Source organism: Polyodon spathula, chromosome 52 (genome assembly GCF_017654505.1).
Source record: "Polyodon spathula isolate WHYD16114869_AA chromosome 52, ASM1765450v1, whole genome shotgun sequence".
Classification (NCBI taxonomy): Eukaryota; Metazoa; Chordata; class Actinopteri; order Acipenseriformes; family Polyodontidae; genus Polyodon; species Polyodon spathula.
This window is the reverse complement of record NC_054585.1, coordinates 729,931-752,928: the sequence shown is the minus strand read 5'-3', so window position 1 is coordinate 752,928 and position 22,998 is coordinate 729,931. Positions and strand designations below refer to the sequence as shown.

Below are 22,998 nucleotides of genomic sequence, written 5' to 3'. Positions count from 1 at the left end.
TGAAGGCATCTGTCTATCTCTCCACTAAATATAAATGTGATTATTTAACCTATATATAAACAAGTGTTTTTTTTATTTTCTTAAACTCTTCTGTTAACTCTTCTCCCCCACAAAGAAAAGAAATATCTCTGTACCCTTGTGCCTGTTGTTCCCAGTGGAGCAGCTGTCCAGTTCAACAAGAGAAAACTAAACAAACAAGCCTCAGCTGACTCTCACCCATGCTTTCTTGTTCTCCAGCAGACTACACATGTAACTGCAGCAGCACGGGGAGCCCCAGCTTGGATCAGTGTAACGAGACAACAGGTCAGTGCGAGTGTTACCCTGGATACACCGGCCTGCAGTGCACGGACTGCGAGGAGGGCTATTTCACAAATGGAACCGGAGAGGTGTGCATGCCATGTGGATGTGATACTACAGGAGCACTCCATTCACTTTGTGACAGGTAAGATTTCAATACCAGCAGGCTGGACACGAGGATGAAAACTTCCACAGAGGAATGAATAAACTTGTAGTCAACATAATAGTGGTTACACCCCTACTAACTAACAAAATATAAAGATTCAAGCTTGAATATTTCAGTAAATATCTTAACACTCCCCCGTAAAGACGGGCATGGGTAATCATTATTTCTCAAATAACTGAAAGAAGGTAAAACATACTTGCTTTCAATGTAACAGTATTCCTTTCTATGAATTGTAGCTGACAGCCTTGCATGTGTGGGGTATAAATAGAATGCATGCTGGAGACAGTTTAAAGTGCAAAGTTATAAAGTCTTTGTTCTAGCACACACACATGTGGTTGTCATTGATGTTGCACTATATATCTTGGCTCATTTTAAGGTTTTACTGACACATAGTACGAAAATCATTTGTAACATTGTTGTACTTATGCCTTCTCCTATTACAGCATATAATGGTAATATAAGCAGGGACAGAAAACTATTTGTACTTGGAAGCTAAAAACATAAATGTAGATTTAGTCCAGTGCTTTCTTTAATACTTTCATGTAATTTGCTGGTCCTAAATTGTACATTTTTAGTTGTCCATTTTTTAAAAACTCCACTCGATGTATTTTTGGACTACAATTCAATGCTTTTGAATAGAGTGCAATGCAGAGTGTACCAAAGCCTGTGATCTGGGTGACACCAGTGTTTTCATCTGGCAGTCGTCTGAATCAGGCCTGTTTTTGTTTTCATGACATACCAATCCAGTCTCACATGAGGTATCCCTCCCTGATACTGAGGCTATGTAAAAGTACATGGCAGGCTGGACATTGTTCACTTACATTTATAGCTCCTGTTTACTTTTGTTATCGGTGGGAGCTATGCCATTTTGCAGAGCGGAAGAGCGTTGTTGCTACAGTACACGTTTTTGATTTTGATTCCTATCTGGAACTGCAGCCTTGTTTTGCCTGAACATATGCTTTATGTTATTGTTATCCTTCCTGACTTAGACTGGGATATTGCCTGGCTTAGCATGTTTAACCAGATTTTGTTTTAGCTGTTTAATGCAGAGCTTTGAGCAAATTCTGTCTGGATACTTTTCAGAGTGGGTTCAGGGTCCTAGGAAGATGTTTGACCTGACACTGACAAGCGTACTGGCAATATCTGTGGTTCAGGTGCTGTTGAGTCACGGTGGTCCTCCAGTAGGTGTTGATGCTCTTAGAGTGTGTTTTAATGCCAAAGCTAAACAAGGTTTGTTGCTCCCTGCCTTTGCCTCTTTCCTACTGGGCCATATTTCAGTTATCTGTAACATGTCATGTATGAAATTATATAATTACCCACAGTTTATAAAATTTAATGATCAACCCGATTTTACATTTTTAAAATTAGTTTCAGGCATTCAATATTGAAATTAGTACAGAAAAAAAATAGAATGAAAAATAAGGAAAATATGCTTATGGGTGCATAATAATTCATGCATGAAAAACCCTGGAAGTTGCCATGGATAAGGCGCCATTGTACTCATAATAGTGATGACCTAGCAAAACTAAAGAAATCTCTGGGGACAGTTAGTACTTAAAACTGCTTTTGTGACACCATATTGTATCTGCAGTGACAGCAACTTGATTAATAAATTAGGCTTATAATGTCTTCTGAAATATCACCCAAAAAGAAAAATATGTATTATATTACGGTCATTTAAAATTGAACTTTCTCAGAGCTATTTACTGTTCGTCTGCAAGGGGCTGACATGTAGGGTAATGCTCATTAGTAGTCTAAATATTCTCCTCTCAAGAAAAAATAGTAAAATACTTATCTTAGCTCTTCGTTGAACTGTTGCCAGGCAACCACCTTCAAGAAATAAAAGGCGTGTTGTGATTTCTGGTCTCGTTACACCGCTCTCATTGGTTGTTCTTAAGTTGTGCATCAACAAATTACTATTATTTTTCTGGGACTAGCAAAATGTAAAAAAAAATAAAAATAACTGTGGCGCTCAACGGACAAAACTAAAAATAGTAAAATATAAATCAATGTTTTTTTTTCTAGAAAAGTATGTACAGTAAAAGGTTCAAAGTTAAAAATGAAACCTTCATTTTGATTACAGTTTTTGAGATTGAAAATAAAATGGCCTTCCCTCTCTCAATTTAGTTTTGTTCCCCAAAAATTAGCAGTGCTTTGTAGCTACAAAAACGTTTACCGGTAAAGAGTGGACAGAGATGGATACTGAACACTTATACAATTATAGGAGGCTGTGTGGTCCAGTGGTTAAAGAAACAGGCTTATAACCAGGTTCCCAGTTCAAAGCCTGGCTCAGCCACTGACTCACTGTGTGACCCTGAGCAAGTCACTTAACCTCCTTGTGCTCCGTCTTTGGGATGAGACGTTGTTGTAAGTGACTCTGCAGCTGGTGCATAGTTCACAGACCCTAGTCTCGTATATTGTAAAGTGCTTTGTGATGGTGGTCCACTAGGAAAGGCACTAAATAAAAATGATGATGATTATTATTATTATTATTATTATACAGTACCGGTAAGAAATTTAAGTTACTTTCATCTCTGCTTGGCAGCCTGCATTATACATTTTAATCTCTCCCTCCAAGTTGTAAATAGATTGAATGCTGTTCTCAATACAGTACATGCGGTTACAAAGGTAACACTTTAGGTACCTGTGGTTATAACATGCTATTAACAATTATAGAGCATGATTAGAATGAGTAAGACATTTATTAAACCGTTATTATACACCTTTGCCATTGTTTTTTGCTATTGCTTGTAACTGACGGTGTGATTTTAGCTCTGTAATTTTTAGTACATTTCACATGCGAGGTGCGGCAAAAAGACAAAAATTCACAGAAAGTTCACCAAATGATGACGTTTTAGCTACATCAACATGCACAAGATATTTTAATTAGTACGCCAAAACCAATAATATAAAGACTATTGCTTTTGACTACTAACCAGTTTAAAAGTTACTTTGGAGTACAAAACTTACAGTACCGTACATACTTCAGACTCCGGAGTCATTGGTCTTCCGACCAAGAAGTGCAAACCATCAATTACATAATCTACAATCTTGCGACGTGCATCTTTTTTGGAAAGGCTTACAGCCTTAACAGATCGTTAAACCTTTCATCTGTCATTCTAAAGCACCTCCACATATCTCTCACTGTCACATACCCGCATGTGAGATAGCAGGGAGGGGGTTAAAATCCTCCCTGCTTTAAAAACATGTGAAAGTGCACTTTTGGGTGAATGGGCTAAGGGTTTTAATTTGTTTAATTGTTTAATTGTTAATTGTTTAATTGTTTTAATGTTCATCCCCTGCACCTGGTGGTAATTGTAAATTAGAGCCAGGTGCAGGGTATTTAAGAGAGGCAGCCAGTCTGCTCAGGGCTGCTGCTGAGTGAGGAGCCCGACTGTGTGTGTGAGCAGTCGTATTTGAGAAAGGTATCGTGTCAAACTTGTGTGTTGTTATAGCAGGTAAACGGCGTATCTGTCCTGCGTGCTAGCTAGGATCTTGCATCAAGTGTTTAGTCAGTGCTCCGCAGGAGCTGAGTGTTTGTTTTGTTTTTGCTTATTTTTGTCATTAAAGTTGCTCATCCACGCTATTTTTCTTTCAAATCTGTGTGTGGATCGTGATTTTTAGAAGGGAAAAGAACCCAAGCGGGTCTGGAGTGCCGGCCGTCACACCGCATCTCTCTGAATACTGTTTGAAATTCTCCCTTTTCGGGTTCACCGTTGGTTGAGAGGACGGATGTACCAATGACGTCACTTTAGATTTTTGTATAGAGGCACAAACTCAGCACATCAACTTAAATGTAAATGTATCGTACTTGACAATTGCAGTCTGTATTTAAAGTATGAGCAACAGCTGTGACCGCTAGGCGCAGTGAAAAAAGGGCTGCGACACGATGCGTCCCTGTGGTGATTGTGAACAGGTGTAGAGGTGATGCGGTGCAAAAAGGAATCGCAAACAATTGCAATCCAGTAGGAAAGTGGTTTTAATTGTAATCCGGGTCTGGTGACCAACAAAAAAAAAACGCTCCGGCAATACACAACAATGTGTAATGGCGGAGCCAAACAAACGGGTTTACAGTCCCAAACAATAAACGTTATCCGCCCCACAATACTAAAACACGGTCACCAGTCCCGGGTGCATGTAGTAGTGCTCGTTGTGAGTGATAACAGCTTATTTGGTGACAGTTTGTGCAGTGCAGTTCCGGCTTGTGCTGGCCTAAAAGCGACAGCTCCGGAACGTGTTTAGCCAGCTAGTGATACAATAAACAAGACAATTACTAACACTCAAACAAACAAACACTCACGAGTATTCCTCGGCAGTTTCTACTACAGCTCTCAGTCCTTCCAGGTTTAAAGTGCAAACCCCAAGCGAAGAAAAAGATTAGCGTTTCTCTGGCCCCTTTTATGCTACCCCGCATGATCCCTTGGTAAGCGATTTCAGCTGCGTCTATAGCTTGCAGCTGCTACCTCGTTTACCTTTCGGGTCAATACGTTCCTGCAGTACGTTTGTGCTTCCATCCAGGCTGACCGACTTCCCGACCTTGGCAACGAACTGTCAGGCCAGCCCGTCCAGATACTTTTCCTTTCGCTATTTAGCACCCTCACAGGTCGAGAGGGAGATTTATAACCAGAACTCATTGTATTTCTGTCACAGTCCCGTACAGTGAAGCTGCACAGCTAGCTGTTTGCGCTGACGCATCGCATTTATCTGCAACAGAAGTACTGTATGTACCCGACTTTAAGAGTTTTCCACGATTCTGAAACAAACAGATTATTGTAGAGAAAGCCTCTGTAAGTTGGTAAACTTCTGTTCTCCAGTGCAGTTGTTCTTTGTCTTTGAAGAAAACAGCTCACTCACAACCTTTTTGCATTTTAGCTGTCACAGATTTATATGCTTGCTTCTATCTCATTCCATGACCTACATAGCTACATATAAATGCTGTGTGCATACACAACCAAACAATTTACAGATACACATAGATTCGTATTTTCAGTGCATTACATACTGTATTTTTAAAGGAAATAAAAATGCACCTAATGACAAGTGTTTTTCCAAGATTTCACTAACTTTTTTTTCAAATTCACGATTTCCATGACCTCTGTAACAAAATTGTAGCCTTACTTATAATCACTTATAACGGATACCTAAACTTAAATGTTACCGTTAAATAAAGTAGGCTTTTTTCAAAGAGGCCAAGTCTGACCGTGCAGTATTGACATTGCCACACAGAAGTGGGGAAGTGTTTTTAAAATAACTTGTAAATCATTTTAAAAATAAGTTTTGTTTGTTCCTGATTTGAAAATACATACAATGGCATCATCTCTGGCAGACTTGTTTCCTGGAGCTGTCAGACTGTACTTGTTATGTAACAGCCCTGTTTTAATAGCTAGGAGTTTCCATGAATGTGTTTTTATAGCATGTTCAAGACAGAGGAAGGTTAGGTAGCTGGTAAAACCTCAATGAAGCTCCATGATGTAAGCAAGAGCTTGACTGATGGTAGCAGGATGACCGACTGGATACGATTATCTAGGGCAGCCCTAGAATGAATGAATGAAATTAAGGCATTTGAAATGTCACAGTGAAAACCATTCTGATGTTTATCAGATGTACTGTATGTATTTCTGCATGAGCATGTGTGTTTTTTATAGATAGAAATACTTCATGTGTGCAAAGCTCTTGGTTTGATAGATGTACACATGTGTGTATGCATGTGAGTAAAAAGTAAAAAGATACTAAAAACTGTTCTATTTTTCTTTAATTTCCTTTTATATCACATTATGACAAAATTCAGGGCTGTACTATTGAAGGATTTCAACACACTTAACACGTAGTACTGCAGTGAACTTTACAGTACCCTATCGCTTTGTGAATATGGCTGTTCATAGTTACTTGAGCCAGCACATATTACCACAGAACTACAAACATCCATTATTATTAATAATAATAATAATAATAATATTATTATTATTATTATTGGTATTATTATTATGTTTAAATAGTGTAGTTTATAGTAAGTGCAAATAGTAATACTACTAACTAAATACTACTACTAACTAACTGGGAATATCTAGTTATATCTATAATGACATAGTAGTGTAATAGTGCAAGGACAGTGCATTCGCTGAGGATCCAGAAACATGATGCTGAGATCAGGCAAGTCCAGTGCATACATGGAGCAGTACAGCAAGAGCATACAGGTGCATTGTAAACAGGTGGGTCTTGAGAAGGCAGCAAAGGTGGTGGGAGACAGAGCTGTCTTGAAGTTCTCTGGTAGCTCGTTCCACCACAGAGGGGCTAGGGAAGAGAATGAGCAGGCACAGGAGGATGGAGAGCGGAGTCAGTTATTGGCAGGTAGAGAAGGAGCAGAGAGGGTGAGAAGGGGTGTAGGGAGACACGGGGGATTGAAAGTTGGAGGGGGCAGTAGTGAAGAGAATGGTAGGCAAGAACAAATCTTGAATTGAATGCGAGCAGAGATAGGTAGCCAGTGGAGGGTGCAAAGCAGAGGGGTAGTCTGAGAGTAGTGAGACGAGACGAGCAAGACGAGACGAGCAGCAGAAATTTGAATGAGCAGAAGGGGGTGGATAGCTGAAGCAGGGAGACCAGCATGGAGAGAGTGACAGTAGTCCAGCCTGAAGAGTGCAAGAGCTTGGATGGATGGATTTGATAGCTGTTCCCTCAAAGTGTATCCCTTCTGGTACATGCCTGCTGTTTTATTTTGAGGTAAAATGCTCACTCGATGTCCCATCCTTTATCAAACGGTATGTTCATCACAGCTGAAATGGCCAACCCTTCTTGTTTATTATACTAGTCTTTCAGATTCCTCTCTGTGAGCAGATTTTGAACTGCCTCAGCAGAAGATCCATTGCTTACTGTGTGCTGCATTTAAAATGATACACAGGACACAAGTTTGACACAAGCTCAACGGTGTGCTGCAGAACAACCACATCCCAGCTCAATACAAGATAAACAATGTGCAGCAGCACAATCACACCCCAGCTCAATACAAGATACACAATGTGCAGCAGCACAATCACACCCCAGCTCAATACAAGATACACAATGTGCAGCAGCACAATCACACCCCAGCTCAATACAAGATACACAATGTGCAGCACAATCACACCCCAGCTCAATACAAGATAAACAATGTGCAGCACAATCACACCCCAGCTCAATACAAGATAAACAATGTGCAGCAGCACAATCACACCCCAGCTCAATACAAGATAAACAATGTGCAGCACAATCACACCCCAGCTCAATACAAGATAAACAATGTGCAGCAGCACAATCACACCCCAGCTCAATACAAGATAAACAATCAATACAAGATAAACAATGCAGCAGCACAATCACACCCCAGCTCAATACAAGATAAACAATGTGCAGCAGCACAATCACACCCCAGCTCAATACAAGATAAACAATGTGCAGCAGCACAATCACACCCCAGCTCAATACAAGATAAACAATGTGCAGCAGCACAATCACACCCCAGCTCAATACAAGATAAACAATGTGCAGCACAATCACACCCCAGCTCAATACAAGATAAACAATGTGCAGCAGCACAATCACACCCCAGCTCAATACAAGATAAACAATGTGCAGCAGCACAATCACACCCCAGCTCAATACAAGATAAACAATGTGCAGCAGCACAATCACACCCCAGCTCAATACAAGATAAACAATGTGCAGCAGCACAATCACACCCCAGCTCAATACAAGATAAACAATGTGCAGCAGCACAATCACACCCCAGCTCAATACAAGATAAACAATGTGCAGCACAATCACACCCCAACTCAATACAAGATAAACAATGTGCAGCAGCACAATCACACCCCAGCTCAATACAAGATAAACAATGTGCAGCAGCACAATCACACCCCAGCTCAATACAAGATAAACAATGTGCAGCACAATCACACCCCAACTCAATACAAGATAAACAATGTGCAGCAGCACAATCACACCCCAGCTCAATACAAGATAAACAATGTGCAGCAGCCCAATCACACCCCAGCTCAATACAAGATAAACAATGTGCAGCACAATCACACCCCAACTCAATATAAGATAAACAGTGTTCAGCACAATCACACCCCAGCTCAGTACAAGATAAGCAATGTGCAGCACAATCACACCCCAGCTCAATACAAGATAAACAATGTGCAGCAGCACAATCACACCCCAGCTCAATACAAGATAAACAATGTGCAGCAGCACAATCACACCCCAGCTCAATACAAGATAAACAATGTGCTGCCTCTGAAGTTACAGCAGCACACCTGCTTCCAATTCAATCAAAATGTTTCCAGTTTGGCCGTGTAGGCTAAGTGGAATGAAAGTGTTTTTCTATAAATTTGCTGAGTAAAATGGTTCCTTATGTATTGAATTGTGCAGAAAGTTTAGAAACTTTGAAAGAATGTTTTTAGTTTCTGAGGTATTCAGTGAAGTATAAAGGTCTACAGTTACATGTTCAAGATGAAAGACAGGCTGGCTTAGGGCTCCACTACCGTGTAGCATAATATTATTAGGGGAGTACCAGACAAGTCCTCCCACTCCTTTTTCATTACTGTGGGTGTTCTTCTAGGAACTAAGCTATAGCAGAAGCTTAGCAAGCAAAACAAGTATAATTTGTGTTTTTGTGGCACTCTTTCCAGTGAGATTCATCACTGTGTTGTCCATCGTCCATTACCACAGATGAAGGAAATAACTGAAGTATGTGTTCACAATACAATGTGAAACTCAGACGAAATTCGATGGTGCAGAACCCTATTGAAAAGCAGTAGTTTCACAAGCTCGTAAATGGGTCAAACTTACTGTCAAAAAAACACTTGTGTCTAGTTTTGTTACAGACTGTATTTCAGGGTGTACTTTTCAAAACTAGTATACGTGTTACTACAGTATTGGTACCACTGCGGTCAGCATGTTAAGTTTCTTCACAAAATGCACCCTGTTGTTTTTGTTATCATCTCAATTGACCAGCCAAATATCTGGTTACAGCAGGCTATATAATAACAATGCTTAAACTTCAATACTATGTTTGTTGGCTGTCTTAATTAGAGGTTATTGCACAGAATATTAGAATTTACTACTTTTATTATACTTTCCCAGACATGTCTCAGCTGAGGTGATGAAGCCTGGTTCATCATACAGTACTTCAATTTCTGATAAAAAATGTCCAACCCTAGGGAACATACGAAATGACCTGATCAAGATACTTGTGATGTCAACATTTTAGGAATGGCTGTATGCCGATGCACACTAAAATGGAACTGTTTCATGAAGACGTGGTGACAGAAGTATACATCACACTTGCATAACACCATACATAACTTACATAAGTTACCCTCTGCCCAGCCTTGCTCAGGGCTGTGTTTTGAGCTGTTTAGAAACTAAATGAGACGTAAATGAACAACCATGTGTACTTGACTCAAAACACACACCTTCCCCTGAGGGGTGAGTGAGGTATTTAGCGTGCACCTCAAAAATAAACACACATAAAAGGCCCTAAGAGTACTGTTTTGCTAGACCATGCTGCAGCTGGTAACTCGACAAGGAACCCATAATCACAGTATCATGCTTAGGAACGTGACATTATTATCAATTTAAATTGAAACAGATCATGTTTATGCATTATCAAGACATTTCTGTTTCATAAATTAAACCATAGTACATTATTTTCATGGATCATCCTGTGTGGTGAAATAATCTTACCAGATGGAGAAACGGATACAGGCACAGATGGATTATAAGGTCCAAGGGCTCATATCTCATGCTTAAATTAAAATGATGCAATCTGTTTACACTGAATAGTAGTAAATAGACTCAAACAGAACACTGCGCTTTTGTCTTTTTCCACAAAGCTTGCATTAAGGAGCACCAGTGAGTGGAAAGAGGAGGAGCTGCAAGACCAGGATTAAATTAGAATAGTTCTGCTCCTGTCTGAAAGAGCCTCAGACCTCCCTGATTAGCACTCAGTTCTGAACAGACTGTCTGATCTTACACTTCTACCAAGCACAGACTAAACTGCAAGGCACCTTTTAACAAAAACCTATTGAAGACAACAATGCTTGAACTACTGTTTCCGTTCAAATGAGTATCTGACAGAAACCTAGGTTATACTGTAATACAGCATTGCAGTTAATTTACATTTAGTTTAAAATAAAGCAGTTATTTTAGATCAAGTACAGTTCCCCTGTTGCAAAAGGAGATACATTCTGACAGACTGCAGCAACACTAAATCTATATATACAGGAGTACCATGAAGCTTCTAATAGCTCATTCCCAATAAATGCTTGGTTTGGAACATGATCCTCAGGAGTACCCCTTCCCCCAGGAATGTCTTATTTTGGACCAGTGAGAAAGCCGTATGTTAAAGAAGAACAACATTAAGGCTCAATGTAGGGCTACTGATTTTCCACAATCACAGAATCGCAGACGGAATCACGTAATTAGGCAATTTGGGAATGGAATTTGGGAATGGAATTTTGCAGTGTTGTCTTTTTCACCTCGCAACTCTAGTTTATTTTGCATATATAGGGTGACCAATTTATTTATTTTTTTTTAAAGCAGCTATCTAATTTCAGTACACGCCAGGGTGTATAATTTGTGGCTAATTAGTGTAATGAGCCATATTGTGATTAAGGAGATATATAAGAACATAAGAACATAAGAAAGTTTACAAACGAGAGGAGGCCATTCGGCCCATCTTGCTCGTTTGGTTGTTAGTAGCTTATTGATCCCATAATCTCATCAAGCAGCTTCTTGAAGGATCCCAGGGTGTCAGCTTCAACAACATCACTGGGGAGTTGATTCCAGACCCTCACAATTCTCTGTGTAAAAAAGTGTCTCCTATTTTCTGTTCTGAATGCCCCTTTTTCTAAACTCCATTTGTGACCCCTGGTCCTTGTTTCTTTTTTCAGGCTGAAAAATTCCCTTGGGTCGACACTGTCAATACCTTTTAGAATTTTGAATGCTTGAATTAGGTCGCCACGTAGTCTTCTTTGTTCAAGACTGAACAGATTCAATTCTTTTAGCCTGTCTGCATATGACATGCCTTTTAAGCCCGGAATAATTCTGGTCGCTCTTCTTTGCACTCTTTCTAGAGCAGCAATATCTTTTTTATAGCAAGGTGACCAGAACTGAACACAATATTCAAGATGAGGTCTTACTAGTGCATTGTACAGTTTTAACATTACTTCCCTTGATTTAAATTCAACACTTTTCACAATGTATCCGAGCATCTTGTTAGCCTTTTTTATAGCTTCCCCACATTGTCTAGATGAAGACATTTCTGAGTCAACAAAAACTCCTAGGTCTTTTTCATAGATTCCTTCTCCAATTTCAATATCTCCCATATGATATTTATAATGTACATTTTTATTTCCTGCGTGCAGTACCTTACACTTTTCTCTATTCAATGTCATTTGCCATGTGTCTGCCCAGTTCTGAATCTTGTCTAGATCATTTTGAATGACCTTTGCTACTGCAACAGTGTGTATATATATATATATATATATATATATATATATATATATATATATATATATATATATATATATATATATATATATTTGCTATTTTAAATATAACTCATATTATTAATAATAAATAATAATACACAATTAAATACATTTACATTTTTACATTTTTCTTTTTTTGCCTCGTCAGGATTGCTGTATTTATTGACACTGCTGATGTGTTTTAACCTGGTGGATTTAGGTGTTTGTAACCTCTCGCTGCTCTGCCTAGTAAGTGTCTGGGCTAAATCCCACCAGAACTGAACAGATGCAAAATTCTCATAATTACACACAATTGTAGATTCATATTGAATATAAAGTCCCAGTAAATGAAAGGAATAAGGAATAAGCATGCACTCCTACGTTAATCACTGTATAAAAATAATGTTCTGATTACCCTACCCCAATGTTCTTCGTTTTATTTAGTTTTAACTGAATGTGCATTAAACTAAAAGTGGTTGTTTACATTATTTTGACAAAAGGTGTTTAGAGTGTGTCGTGCTGCATGAAGTGGCTGAAAACTGGGACTTTTTAAAGATTTTGAGCAGCATGTCGGCACACCAGTACTTTTGGTGGAAAACCGGGACTATCTGGTCTAAACTGGGACATCTGGTCACCAGCAGTACATCCAATTCAAGTTGCGTTAATTCATCACGCGTCTCTGCTGAAACTCAACAACCAAGAAAAGAAAAGGACTGCTTTAGCGAAAGACAGCTAAAACATTTTCTGATATGAGGATGGTAGGATACTATTTTTCTGTCAGTTCGATTGATCATGTACAAGTCAGTGTTAGACCGTGTTATAATGAAATTATATTTTCTGATGATGAAGAAATGAACTCAAAGCTGTTTTTCTAGCTATTCATTCCTTAAAGGAAATTGATTGCTTTACTGTATAAAGGATGTAGTCACTACACTACACACCTTCTTGTTTCATAAAGACATTCTGTCCAGAGACACACCTCTTGTTTAAATTAAGCAAATAACAAAGCAGAATTAACAGAGAAGCACTTGGAAGGATTAATGATGTGTTTACATTGAAAGGGGCGCTATATAAATTACAGTCGGGTGATACACAGCAGTGAACCTGTGTAGCAACGACTCGGTCAACACGCCTTTTTTTATCAAAGTGTTTCATATTTTATCCTGGGTATGGTAATGCCAGTAAAGTGCTAAACTTCTTTTGTGGAGTGCTGTACATAGGATTACTCTCACGTGACATTGCTGACAGTGTCAGTTGAAGACTGTGAACAGGATTCTCACAACAGTGCTGCACATTTGTTTTCTGAACTCTTGTAATAGAATTGTTTTCCTGCTTATATTATTGCCAGCAATGAGCCAAGTGTCTTCAGGTGCATTACTTACTATTGCAGCAAAGAGAGTCTCATTGAAAATCTTTGCTTTAATAAAAATACAAAATAAAATAATTGTGTTAACAGTTATTACTTTACTTAGTTTAACTGTCAACATTATAGTTCTCGTCAAATGCCATGTTTAATTATCAATAAATTGATGAAAAAAAGTGGGGAAAAAACTGAATTGGTCATTTTTGAAAAACTGAATTTGCTATTCCCCAGAATGGAAAATCAATATCCCTGTCACTGTGCCCAATATCTGCTGGGGGCAATTAAATATTATCTTTAATATAGTTTGCTTTTCTGCTCACCAATAAGTTATTTAGACCACTGACAGGGGAGAGTAGAACAGCAGGGTGGATTCGGTATCATTTTCTACACTGGAAGGAAGACGTGAAACACTAGAGATATGTTCTTTTTTGGAAAGCACTTTGATTTATTTATCTTGTGTACAGGTACACTTAGTACTGTGTGAGCAGACTTGATTACTCTTTGTGTAGAAAGAGTAATTTTGTGTTTACCTCCATGGCACAGGGGTTCTATATGTTATTATAAGTTGTTTATTATGATAGTGTTATTGAACAGGTGTATAGCAACACATATTACTAACCATTGCCTGCTGTGTGGTACATATTCCTTTTAGTGTCGTTTTCAGCATGATTGTCTTTTGTTTTGATGTCCGTTCTCCAGTTTTTGCCAGCTGTGTTCCTTCACAATAGGTACACATTTATTTAGTTTGAAAGAACCTCAGATGTATTTCTATTAAAATGTATTGTGTGCCACATGTATTGTTTATCACGTGGAAATGTCTGATAAACAGTGATATCATTAGTTGTGCAGAAATCCACTGAGCACCAACTGTGGTTGTGTTAGTGCAGTTGTAATACACACACACACACACACACACACACATACAGTTAGTGTGCATTAACTAACCGAACTGAATTAATAAGCGCAGTCGATTCTTGCTATTAAAAGAATTAACTGGTGCGGTTGTCGCTGCCCTTTGTAACCGAACTGTGTGTGTGTGTATACAAACGGTATTAAGAGCAAAAGGTGAACTCACAACCACATTTAGCCTGTGTGTGTGCGTAGCCTTACAGTATCCACAAGTAAAGGCAAATGCATATGATATTACAATGTTTTTTTTTTCTACAAACATATTTCTTAATGTTATGTTTTGGAGTGGAACTGCTTGATTTTAAGAGAAGATTCTAAAGTCCTGTTCACTTTGGAGGCGCCTACCAGTGATGGGATAACAACCATTTTACTGGGTTATAATGTAGACTGGAGGACCAAGTCCCCACAAGGCCTTTAAGCAGCTCTCAAACCCACATGTTGTCAATGGAGACATTTAAACAAACATCTCCTGGTGCTCTAAAACCAGCCATGATGCAGAGGCATCTCAGTCATCTAGCTGGCATAAGGTCTCCATTTGAGGAGTATTTAAAATAAGCAACCAGATACTTAGAACATAAGAACATAAGAAAGTTTACAAACGAGAGGAGGTCATTCGGCCCATCTTGCTCGTTTGGTTGTTAGTAGCTTATTGATCCCAAAATCTCATCAAGCAGCTTCTTGAAGGATCCCAGGGTGTCAGCTTCAACAACATTACTGGGGAGTTGATTCCAGACCCTCACAATTCTCTGTGTAAAAAAGTGCCTCCTATTTTCTGTTCTGAATGCCCCTTTGTTTAATCTCCATTTGTGACCCCTGGTCCTTGTTTCTTTTTTCAGGCTGAAAAAGTCCCTTGGGTCAACACTGTCAATACCTTTTAGAATTTTGAATGCTTGAATTAGGTCGCCACGTAGTCTTCTTTGTTCAAGACTGAACAGATTCAATTCTTTTAGCCTGTCTGCATATGACATGGCTTTTAAGCCCGAAATAATTCTGGTCTCTCTTCTTTGCACTTTTTCTAGAGCAGCAATATCTTTTTTATAGCGAGGTGACCAGAACTGCACACAATATTCAAGATGAGGTCTTACTAGTACATTGTACAGTTTTAACATTACTTCCCTTGATTTAAATTCAACACTTTTCACAATGTATCCGAGCATCTTGTTAGCCTTTTTTATAGCTTCCCCACATTGTCTAGATGAAGACATTTCTGAGTCAACAAAAACTCCTAGGTCTTTTTCATAGATTCCTTCTCCAATTTCAGTATCTCCCATATCAGTATCTTCCAACATCCAGGACCCTATTGACAGTGGTGACCAGACAACAAAAAGAAGGGAGGTCATGATTGTTGGGGACTCCATATTGAGAAACACAGCAAGTTCAATTCGCAGTTTGGACCCCCTTACTACAACAGTGTGCTGCCTTCCGCTAGCCTCGGTCAAGCACATCACTGAGAACGTGGACAGGCTCCTGGAACGAACAGGAGACGACCCGGTAGTAGTCGTCCACATTGGTACAAACAACATTGGAAGAGACAGACCAAAATCCCTGCAAAACAAATTCAGAGAGCTAGGAAGGAAATTAAAAGAGAAAACCAAAACTGTGGTATTTTCTGGTATACTACCCGCACCTTGCAAAGGACCATATGGACAGCTGGAAATAATTAATCAAAACGCATGGCTGAAGACGTGGTGCACACGGGAAGGCTTCACCTATCTTGATCATTGGACCACATTCTACAACGAGGACTATCTGTATAGACGGGATGGACTGCATTTAAATAACAAGGGAACTAGTCTACTTGGAGAAAAGATCCTTGAGCAGGTTCGGAAGCATTTAAACTAGAAAGAAAGGGGGGAGAAATCAACAAAACAACAGAAGGGAGACCGCATCAAAACAAGAACAACAACTCAGGTAAGACAACCATTAAATGTATTTATCTAAATGCTAGAAGTATCAGAAACAAAATTCTAGAACTTGAAGCTACTGCACTAACAGGTAACTATGATGTGATAGGTGTTACAGAAACGTGTTTGTCTGAGAGTGATGGGGACGAATTTAATATTTGTGGGTATACACTGTATAGGAAAGACAGGCAGGACAGAAGAGGAGGAGGGGTAGCGCTATACATAAGAAACAGTCTTGAAGCCCAGGTGTTAAACCTGGACAAAGAAAATAAAACCGAATCAATATGGGTCAGAATAACGGACAAAAATTCAAAGGGCATAATAATAGGAGCATGCTATAGACCGCCAGATTCAGACGGTGAGCAAAATAATCTGTTATACAATGACATTAGAAATGTGTGTAGCAAAGGAGAAGCCATACTAATGGGGGATTTCAACTTCCCCCAAATAAAATGGGAAAACCCGGTGGGTAGCGCGAAGGATGAAATAGAAATGGTGGAAATGACAAATGACTGCTTCCTAACACAATTTGTGAAGGCACCCACTAGAGGGGAGGCATGCCTTGATTTAGTCTTTTCAAATAACGAAGATAGAATAACTAAAACAGAGGTCAGAGAACCACTGGCAAACTCAGACCACAACATGGTCTCATTTGAAGTGTTTTTTAAATCCCCAAAAGAAATGACTAAAGCTAAGGTTTACAATTTTAGAAAAGCAAACTATGAAGGTATGAAACAGAGACTAACAGAAGTAGATTGGAGTAAAATAGAGAAAACACCCACAGAAGAAGGATGGTTGTTCTTCAAAAATGTAGTACTAGAGGCACAAAACAATTACATCCCTAAAGTAGACAAATCTAAATGTAAAACTAAATTGCCAAAATGGTTTAATAGATCAATTAAAAAAAATATTCAGCGAAAAAAGGCACTTTACAGAGCATTAAAAAAGGACCAAAAAGAAAGTACGCAGAAAGAGTACACAGAACTGCAAACGCAAGTCAAAAAGGAAGTTAGAAAGGCCAAGAGAGAAATAGAAATAAACATTGCTAAGGGAGCTAAAACCAATTCCAAAATGTTTTTCCAATATTACAACAGCAAGAGAACATTCAAAGAGGAGATTAAATGTTTAAGAGATACAAATGGCAAAATCGTAGAGGAAGAAAAAAAAATAGCAAATATGTTAAATGATTACTTTTCACAAGTTTTTACAAAGGAAGATACTGACAACATGCCCCACATGTCATCCAGTTCCTGTCCAGTTTTAAATAACTTTAGCATAACTGAGGCAGAAGTGTTAAAGGGACTAGGAGCTCTTAAAATAAACAAATCCCCTGGGCCGGATGAGATCCTCCCAGTAGTACTCAAAGAAATGAAAGAAGTAATTTACAAACCGCTAACCAAGATCATGCAGCAGTCTCTTGACACAGGGGTGGTACCGACAGACTGGAAAATTGCAAACGTAATACCGATCCACAAAAAGGGAAACAAAACTGAACCAGGTAACTACAGACCAGTAAGCCTGACTTCTATTATATGCAAACTTATGGAAACTATAATAAGATCCAAAATGGAAAATTACCTATATGGTAACAGGGTACTGGGAGACAGTCAACATGGTTTTAGGAAAGGGAGATCGTGTCTAACTAACTTGCTTGATTTTTTTGAGGATGCAACATCGATAATGGATAACTGCAAAGCATATGACATGGTTTATTTAGATTTCCAGAAAGCTTTTGACAAAGTTCCGCACAAAAGATTAATTCTCAAACTGAACGCAGTTGGGATTCAAGGAAACACATGTACATGGATTAGGGAGTGGTTAACATGTAGAAAACAGAAAGTACTGATTAGAGGAAAAACCTCAGAATGGAGTGTGGTAACCAGCGGTGTACCACAGGGATCAGTATTAGGTCCTCTGCTATTCCTAATCTACATTAATGATTTAGATTCTGGTATAGTAAGCAAACTTGTTAAATTTGCAGACGACACAAAAGTAGGAGGAGTGGCAAACACTGTTGCAGCAGCAAAGGTCATTCAAAATGATCTAGACAAGATTCAGAACTGGGCAGACACATGGCAAATGACATTTAATAGAGAAAAGTGTAAGGTACTGCATCCTCATCTTGAATATTGTGTTCAGTTCTGGTCACCTTGCTATAAAAAAGATATTGCTGCTCTAGAAAGAGTGCAAAGAAGAGGGACCAGAATTATTCCGGGCTTAAAAGGCATGTCATATGCAGACAGGCTAAAAGAATTGAATCTGTTCAGTCTTGAACAAAGAAGACTACGTGGTGACCTAATTCAAGCATTCAAAATTCTAAAAGGTATTGACAGTGTCGACCCAAGGGACTTTTTCAGCCTGAAAAAAGAATCAAGGACCAGGGGTCACAAATGGAGTTTAGAAAAAGGGGCATTCAGAACAGAAAATAGGAGACACTTTTTTACACAGAGAATTGTGAGGGTCTGGAATCAACTCCCCAGTAATGTTGTTGAAGCTGACACCCTGGGATCCTTCAAGAAGCTGCTTGATGAGATTTTGGGATCAATAAGCTACGAACAACCAAACGAGCAAGATGGGCCGAATGGTCTCCTCTCGTTTGTAAACTTTCTTATGTTCTTATGTTCTTATGTCACGGTCAATGTTCATCCTGGCTCGGTACTTTGTTTTCATCGATGTCATGGCTAAAAATCTGGTTTCGCATAAGTAGGTTGTACTGAGTAGGATCAACACTTGCAGTGCTGCAGAAGAAGCAGTGCTGTATTCATCGGAGCACTCGCACCAAAATGTCAAGCACATGGACTCCTCCGGATGGAAGAGACAAGTGGTTAGACACGTATATTGAAGCAGGTAAACAAGAAATTATAGTAGGACTAAAGAAAAAATGTAAACTTAATTTAACCAATATTGAAGAACAAGCTATGACTGAGTTGTTAAATGATGATGATATAAGCATAAGACCGGCAGATAAAGGATCGGGAATAGTGATAATGAACACAGAGGACTATATGAAATCTGTAGAATGTGAATTTAAGATTATGGATACATATGAAAAAGTTAAAAGCAATAGGATCAATAAATCGGTAAAAGAGGTTAAGGACATTGCTGAGAGACTATACAATAAAGGCATTATATCAAAAGAATTTAAAAAATACATGCAGCCACATAATGCAAGAACAGGCCTAGCAAGAGGAAATCCTAAAATGCACAAAGAAAATCACCCTATGCGAATGATAGTCAGCACGATTGATAATCCAACACACAAAATAGCAGAAAAACAACTTAGGTCACACATTGAGAAATTACCAAGCTGTGTTAAGGATACAACACAATTTTTAAAAAGACTTGAATCACTAAAGCACAACCTTCCAGAGAATACAATTTTATTTTGCATGGATGTAAAATCCTTGTATCCAAGTGTCCCTTGTAAAGAAACTTTAGAAGCTTGTCAAAAAGCACTAGATAATAAACTAGATAAATCAATACCCACACCAGAGGTGCTGAACATGATCAGCGTAGTTTTAGAAAACAGTTATTTTACCTTTGTTGAGAAAAATTACAAACAAAACGATGGTACAGCAATAGGATCTAAATTAGGAATGCATTTTGCCAGTACATACATGGGGAAATGGGAAGAACAATTACTTAGAAAATCAGAAAGAGAACCTTTAGAATACATTCGGTTTGTAGATGATATTTTTGGGGTTTGGACACATGGAGAAGAATCTCTTTTCCAGTTTCATAAAATGGCAAATGAAATACACAGTAATATTAAGGTGGACCTTCAATGGAGAAGAAAAGAAATATAATTTTTAGATACCACAGTAAAACTTGAAGGTGGTTCAATTGAGACTGACCTCTTCTATAAACCTACTGACAGGCACCAGTATTTACACATGTCATCTGCACATCCAATACACACTAAAAGGGCAATCCCAAAGGGGCTAGGAATAAGAATACAAAGAATATGCTCTAAAGAAAGTGACTATGTAAAATAAAGACATGTATTAAAAACAAATCTTAAAAAAAGAGGATACAAAGAAAGAATTATAGAGACAGAGTTAAGAAAAGTGGATAAACTAAAAAGAGATGATCTACTAGACTATAAAAATAGAGATAAAAAGGTCAAGAGAGTCCCATTAGTAATGACGTACTCTAAACTTTTGCCCAATATTTCTAAGATAGTTTGTAAACACTTGCGTATTCTACATAATTCAGAAAAATTGAAAAAAGTGTATCTTAAGGCCCCAGTTGTAGCATTCAAGAGAAGCTAATTTAGGTGATATTCTAGTTCACAGTAAACATAAAAGAATAATTGACAGAATAGGTTCTACAAATACTTGCACTAGTACATGTAAAGTTTGTAAATACATGGACAAAAGTAGAAATATAATTAAACATAAGAACACCACATATCCACTAAAAACTAATACCGACTTTAAAAATAGCAATGTTGTTTATGGAATAGCCTGTGAAAAATGTGATGAAATAAAATATGTTGGAGAGACTGGAACAACTTTATATAAAATAATTCAGAACCACCTTTCATTAATTAGAAATAAAAAAAAAATGAATGAGCCAGAAGTACAGCACTTCACCAGTCAAGGACATGATATAAATGATGTAAAGTTTGTAGTATTAGTACAGCTAAAATTAGATAATCCCACATATAGAAGAATAAAGGAAAGTAAATGGATAAATAGACTGAACACAATTATGACAGCGGGACTCAGCAGAAAATAGTGAACTAATTAATTCCAATAAATATATAAAAGTTAAAAATAATTAAATAAACAAAATTAATTCAAAAGTTGTGCATGCTGATGCGCTGGGGAGACCATATCAAGGCTGATCCTCAGAGACAGCATTTTATGATAATATAAATATAAGTTTATATAAAATAATGTTAATTAGAATTAATATAGGTTTAAAGATATAAGTAAAAGTGATGTCATATAGAACACCATTACATCATGTAAGAATAAATCATGGATTTGAATATAAACAATAACAAGTAGTTGTCATGCCGTCAAACACCTATAAATACCTCCAATGTTTTGATTCAGACACAGGCTCCCTTGAGAAAGATATGTACAACATATCGAAATGTTGGGCAGCTGGCTCTTTGAGCTAAAATAAATATATATATGAAATGAATCAAAACAGAGGTTTTCTACCACCAGTGTTTGTTTCCAGTTGACCTATTCTTCTGCCAGTCTTAATATGATAGATCATCCGCATTCTGATTTCCAATGAACAACAATGGCTCCAACGCCACATGGCTAATGGGGATTAGGAGGGTATGCCTTGGGGACAGCCTGGACAAGTGGAACCGTGAAAGTCCCAGCAAACAAAAATTCTGACTTCAATATTGGCCACTTTTTTCAGCACCGTGTGACCTATTAGACCTGTGGACAATAATTGTATTACATGGAATTACATTTTAGTAACCATGTTATTGAATGGAAAGCTCATGTACTGTAAAAAAAAACAAAAACATGGACATATATTACTGTGATAGAGAGAGAAAGAATCGATGCTGTAAATCTCCCTCCCAACGAGAAAGGACGCTGTGTAAGGACAGTGGTATGCTGCCTCGTAGATTGGCCGCCTTGATGGTAAGTGGAAACCGGACGGTAACCATATTAGGAGGGGCGCGTACCCAGAACGACTCCATTGCAAGCAGCTGCGGGATGGCCCTCTATTGGAGAAACCATGGCGACGGGTTGTTTGCAGGAAGGAGTGTACGGGTACAAAGGGGAAGCAGCTACATCGGTACACTGCCTTGCGCTGAGAACGTAACCATCGGCAGAAGGATTGCGTTTGTTGTGATACGTGTTTGTTTTGTTACGTGTTTGTTTGTTGTCTGCAGAGGAGGAATACGGAGCCAGCCCGCATCATCAGAGCACTACCCTCACCACACGACACTAGCCCCACCCGGAGGATTAAGAGCACACTTTCGTGCATGTGATTATTGTGGAGTGTTGTGTTTATTATTTGGGACTGCAAACCAGCCGTGTTCTCCCCAGTACAATTGCTGCTAGAGGTGGTGGTTCTTTGTGTTCTTTTATTAAAAACTGTTTGGACATTGTTTTATTCACCACACCACTCGCACAGTTCACAATTACCTTATACCTGAGTGTTGCAGGAGAGAGTGCTTATTTCTGGAGCCTACCCTCTTATCTCGTATACAGTGCATGTCACAACATTAGCATTCTTCTGGGCTTTGCAGCATAGGAACAAATACAATCATTGGTTTCTAACTGTTATCTGGCCACATGTAACTAAAGCCACATTGTTGTTGCACAGTGTAATGGTTAATTTGTACATTACCAAACACACTGCCATCATCCCTCATGTTGACTGCTTTATTCAAATTCTTATTTATTTGCGTCAAGGTCATTGCACTCAGGATGAAGTCAAGATTCCCTCAGATTTCTGTTCAGATCCCTCAAGTATTCAAAATTACCTGGCAGCTCTTTCTGTTTTCACATAAAAATGTGGAAACCTTTAATCTGGGGAAAATTAAAAATAAATAAATCAAATTCACATATGTTCTGTTTTTTTTTCTTTTTTTTTTTTTTAGGTCATTTGAAATTGTGTGTCAAGTTAAGTTTCTCTGTGTGAAATGAAATGTAGTGCTGCATTAAAACCTTTAATTTGTTTAGTATACAGCATGTTGTGGTAAATGCATATACATGTAGACTTGCTGTTCTGTCAGATGAGCTTGCAGTCTGGGCCGTTTATTTCTACTTTATTTAAAGGAGACAACTCAGCTCCTTGAAAGAGTACTAGAGTGTTTTAAAACAGTCACCTTTGTGCTGAATGCACTTTGACACATCTAGTGTTCAA

General features: G+C 38.4%; 1 protein-coding gene across 2 annotated transcripts in view; it reads left to right on the top strand.

The window, feature by feature from the left end:
- Positions 1–22,998, top strand: part of LOC121307072 (multiple epidermal growth factor-like domains protein 9) — a 170,194-nt gene that overhangs the window by 38,826 nt on the left and 108,370 nt on the right. The window contains exon 2 of one of the 2 annotated variants that reach the window (XM_041239182.1): positions 241–442. In XM_041239182.1, the coding sequence (XP_041095116.1) occupies positions 241–442 (202 nt within the window). Of the gene's footprint in view, positions 1–237; positions 443–22,998 lie in introns of both variants that reach the window. The other variant, XM_041239181.1, reaches the window with a different exon arrangement.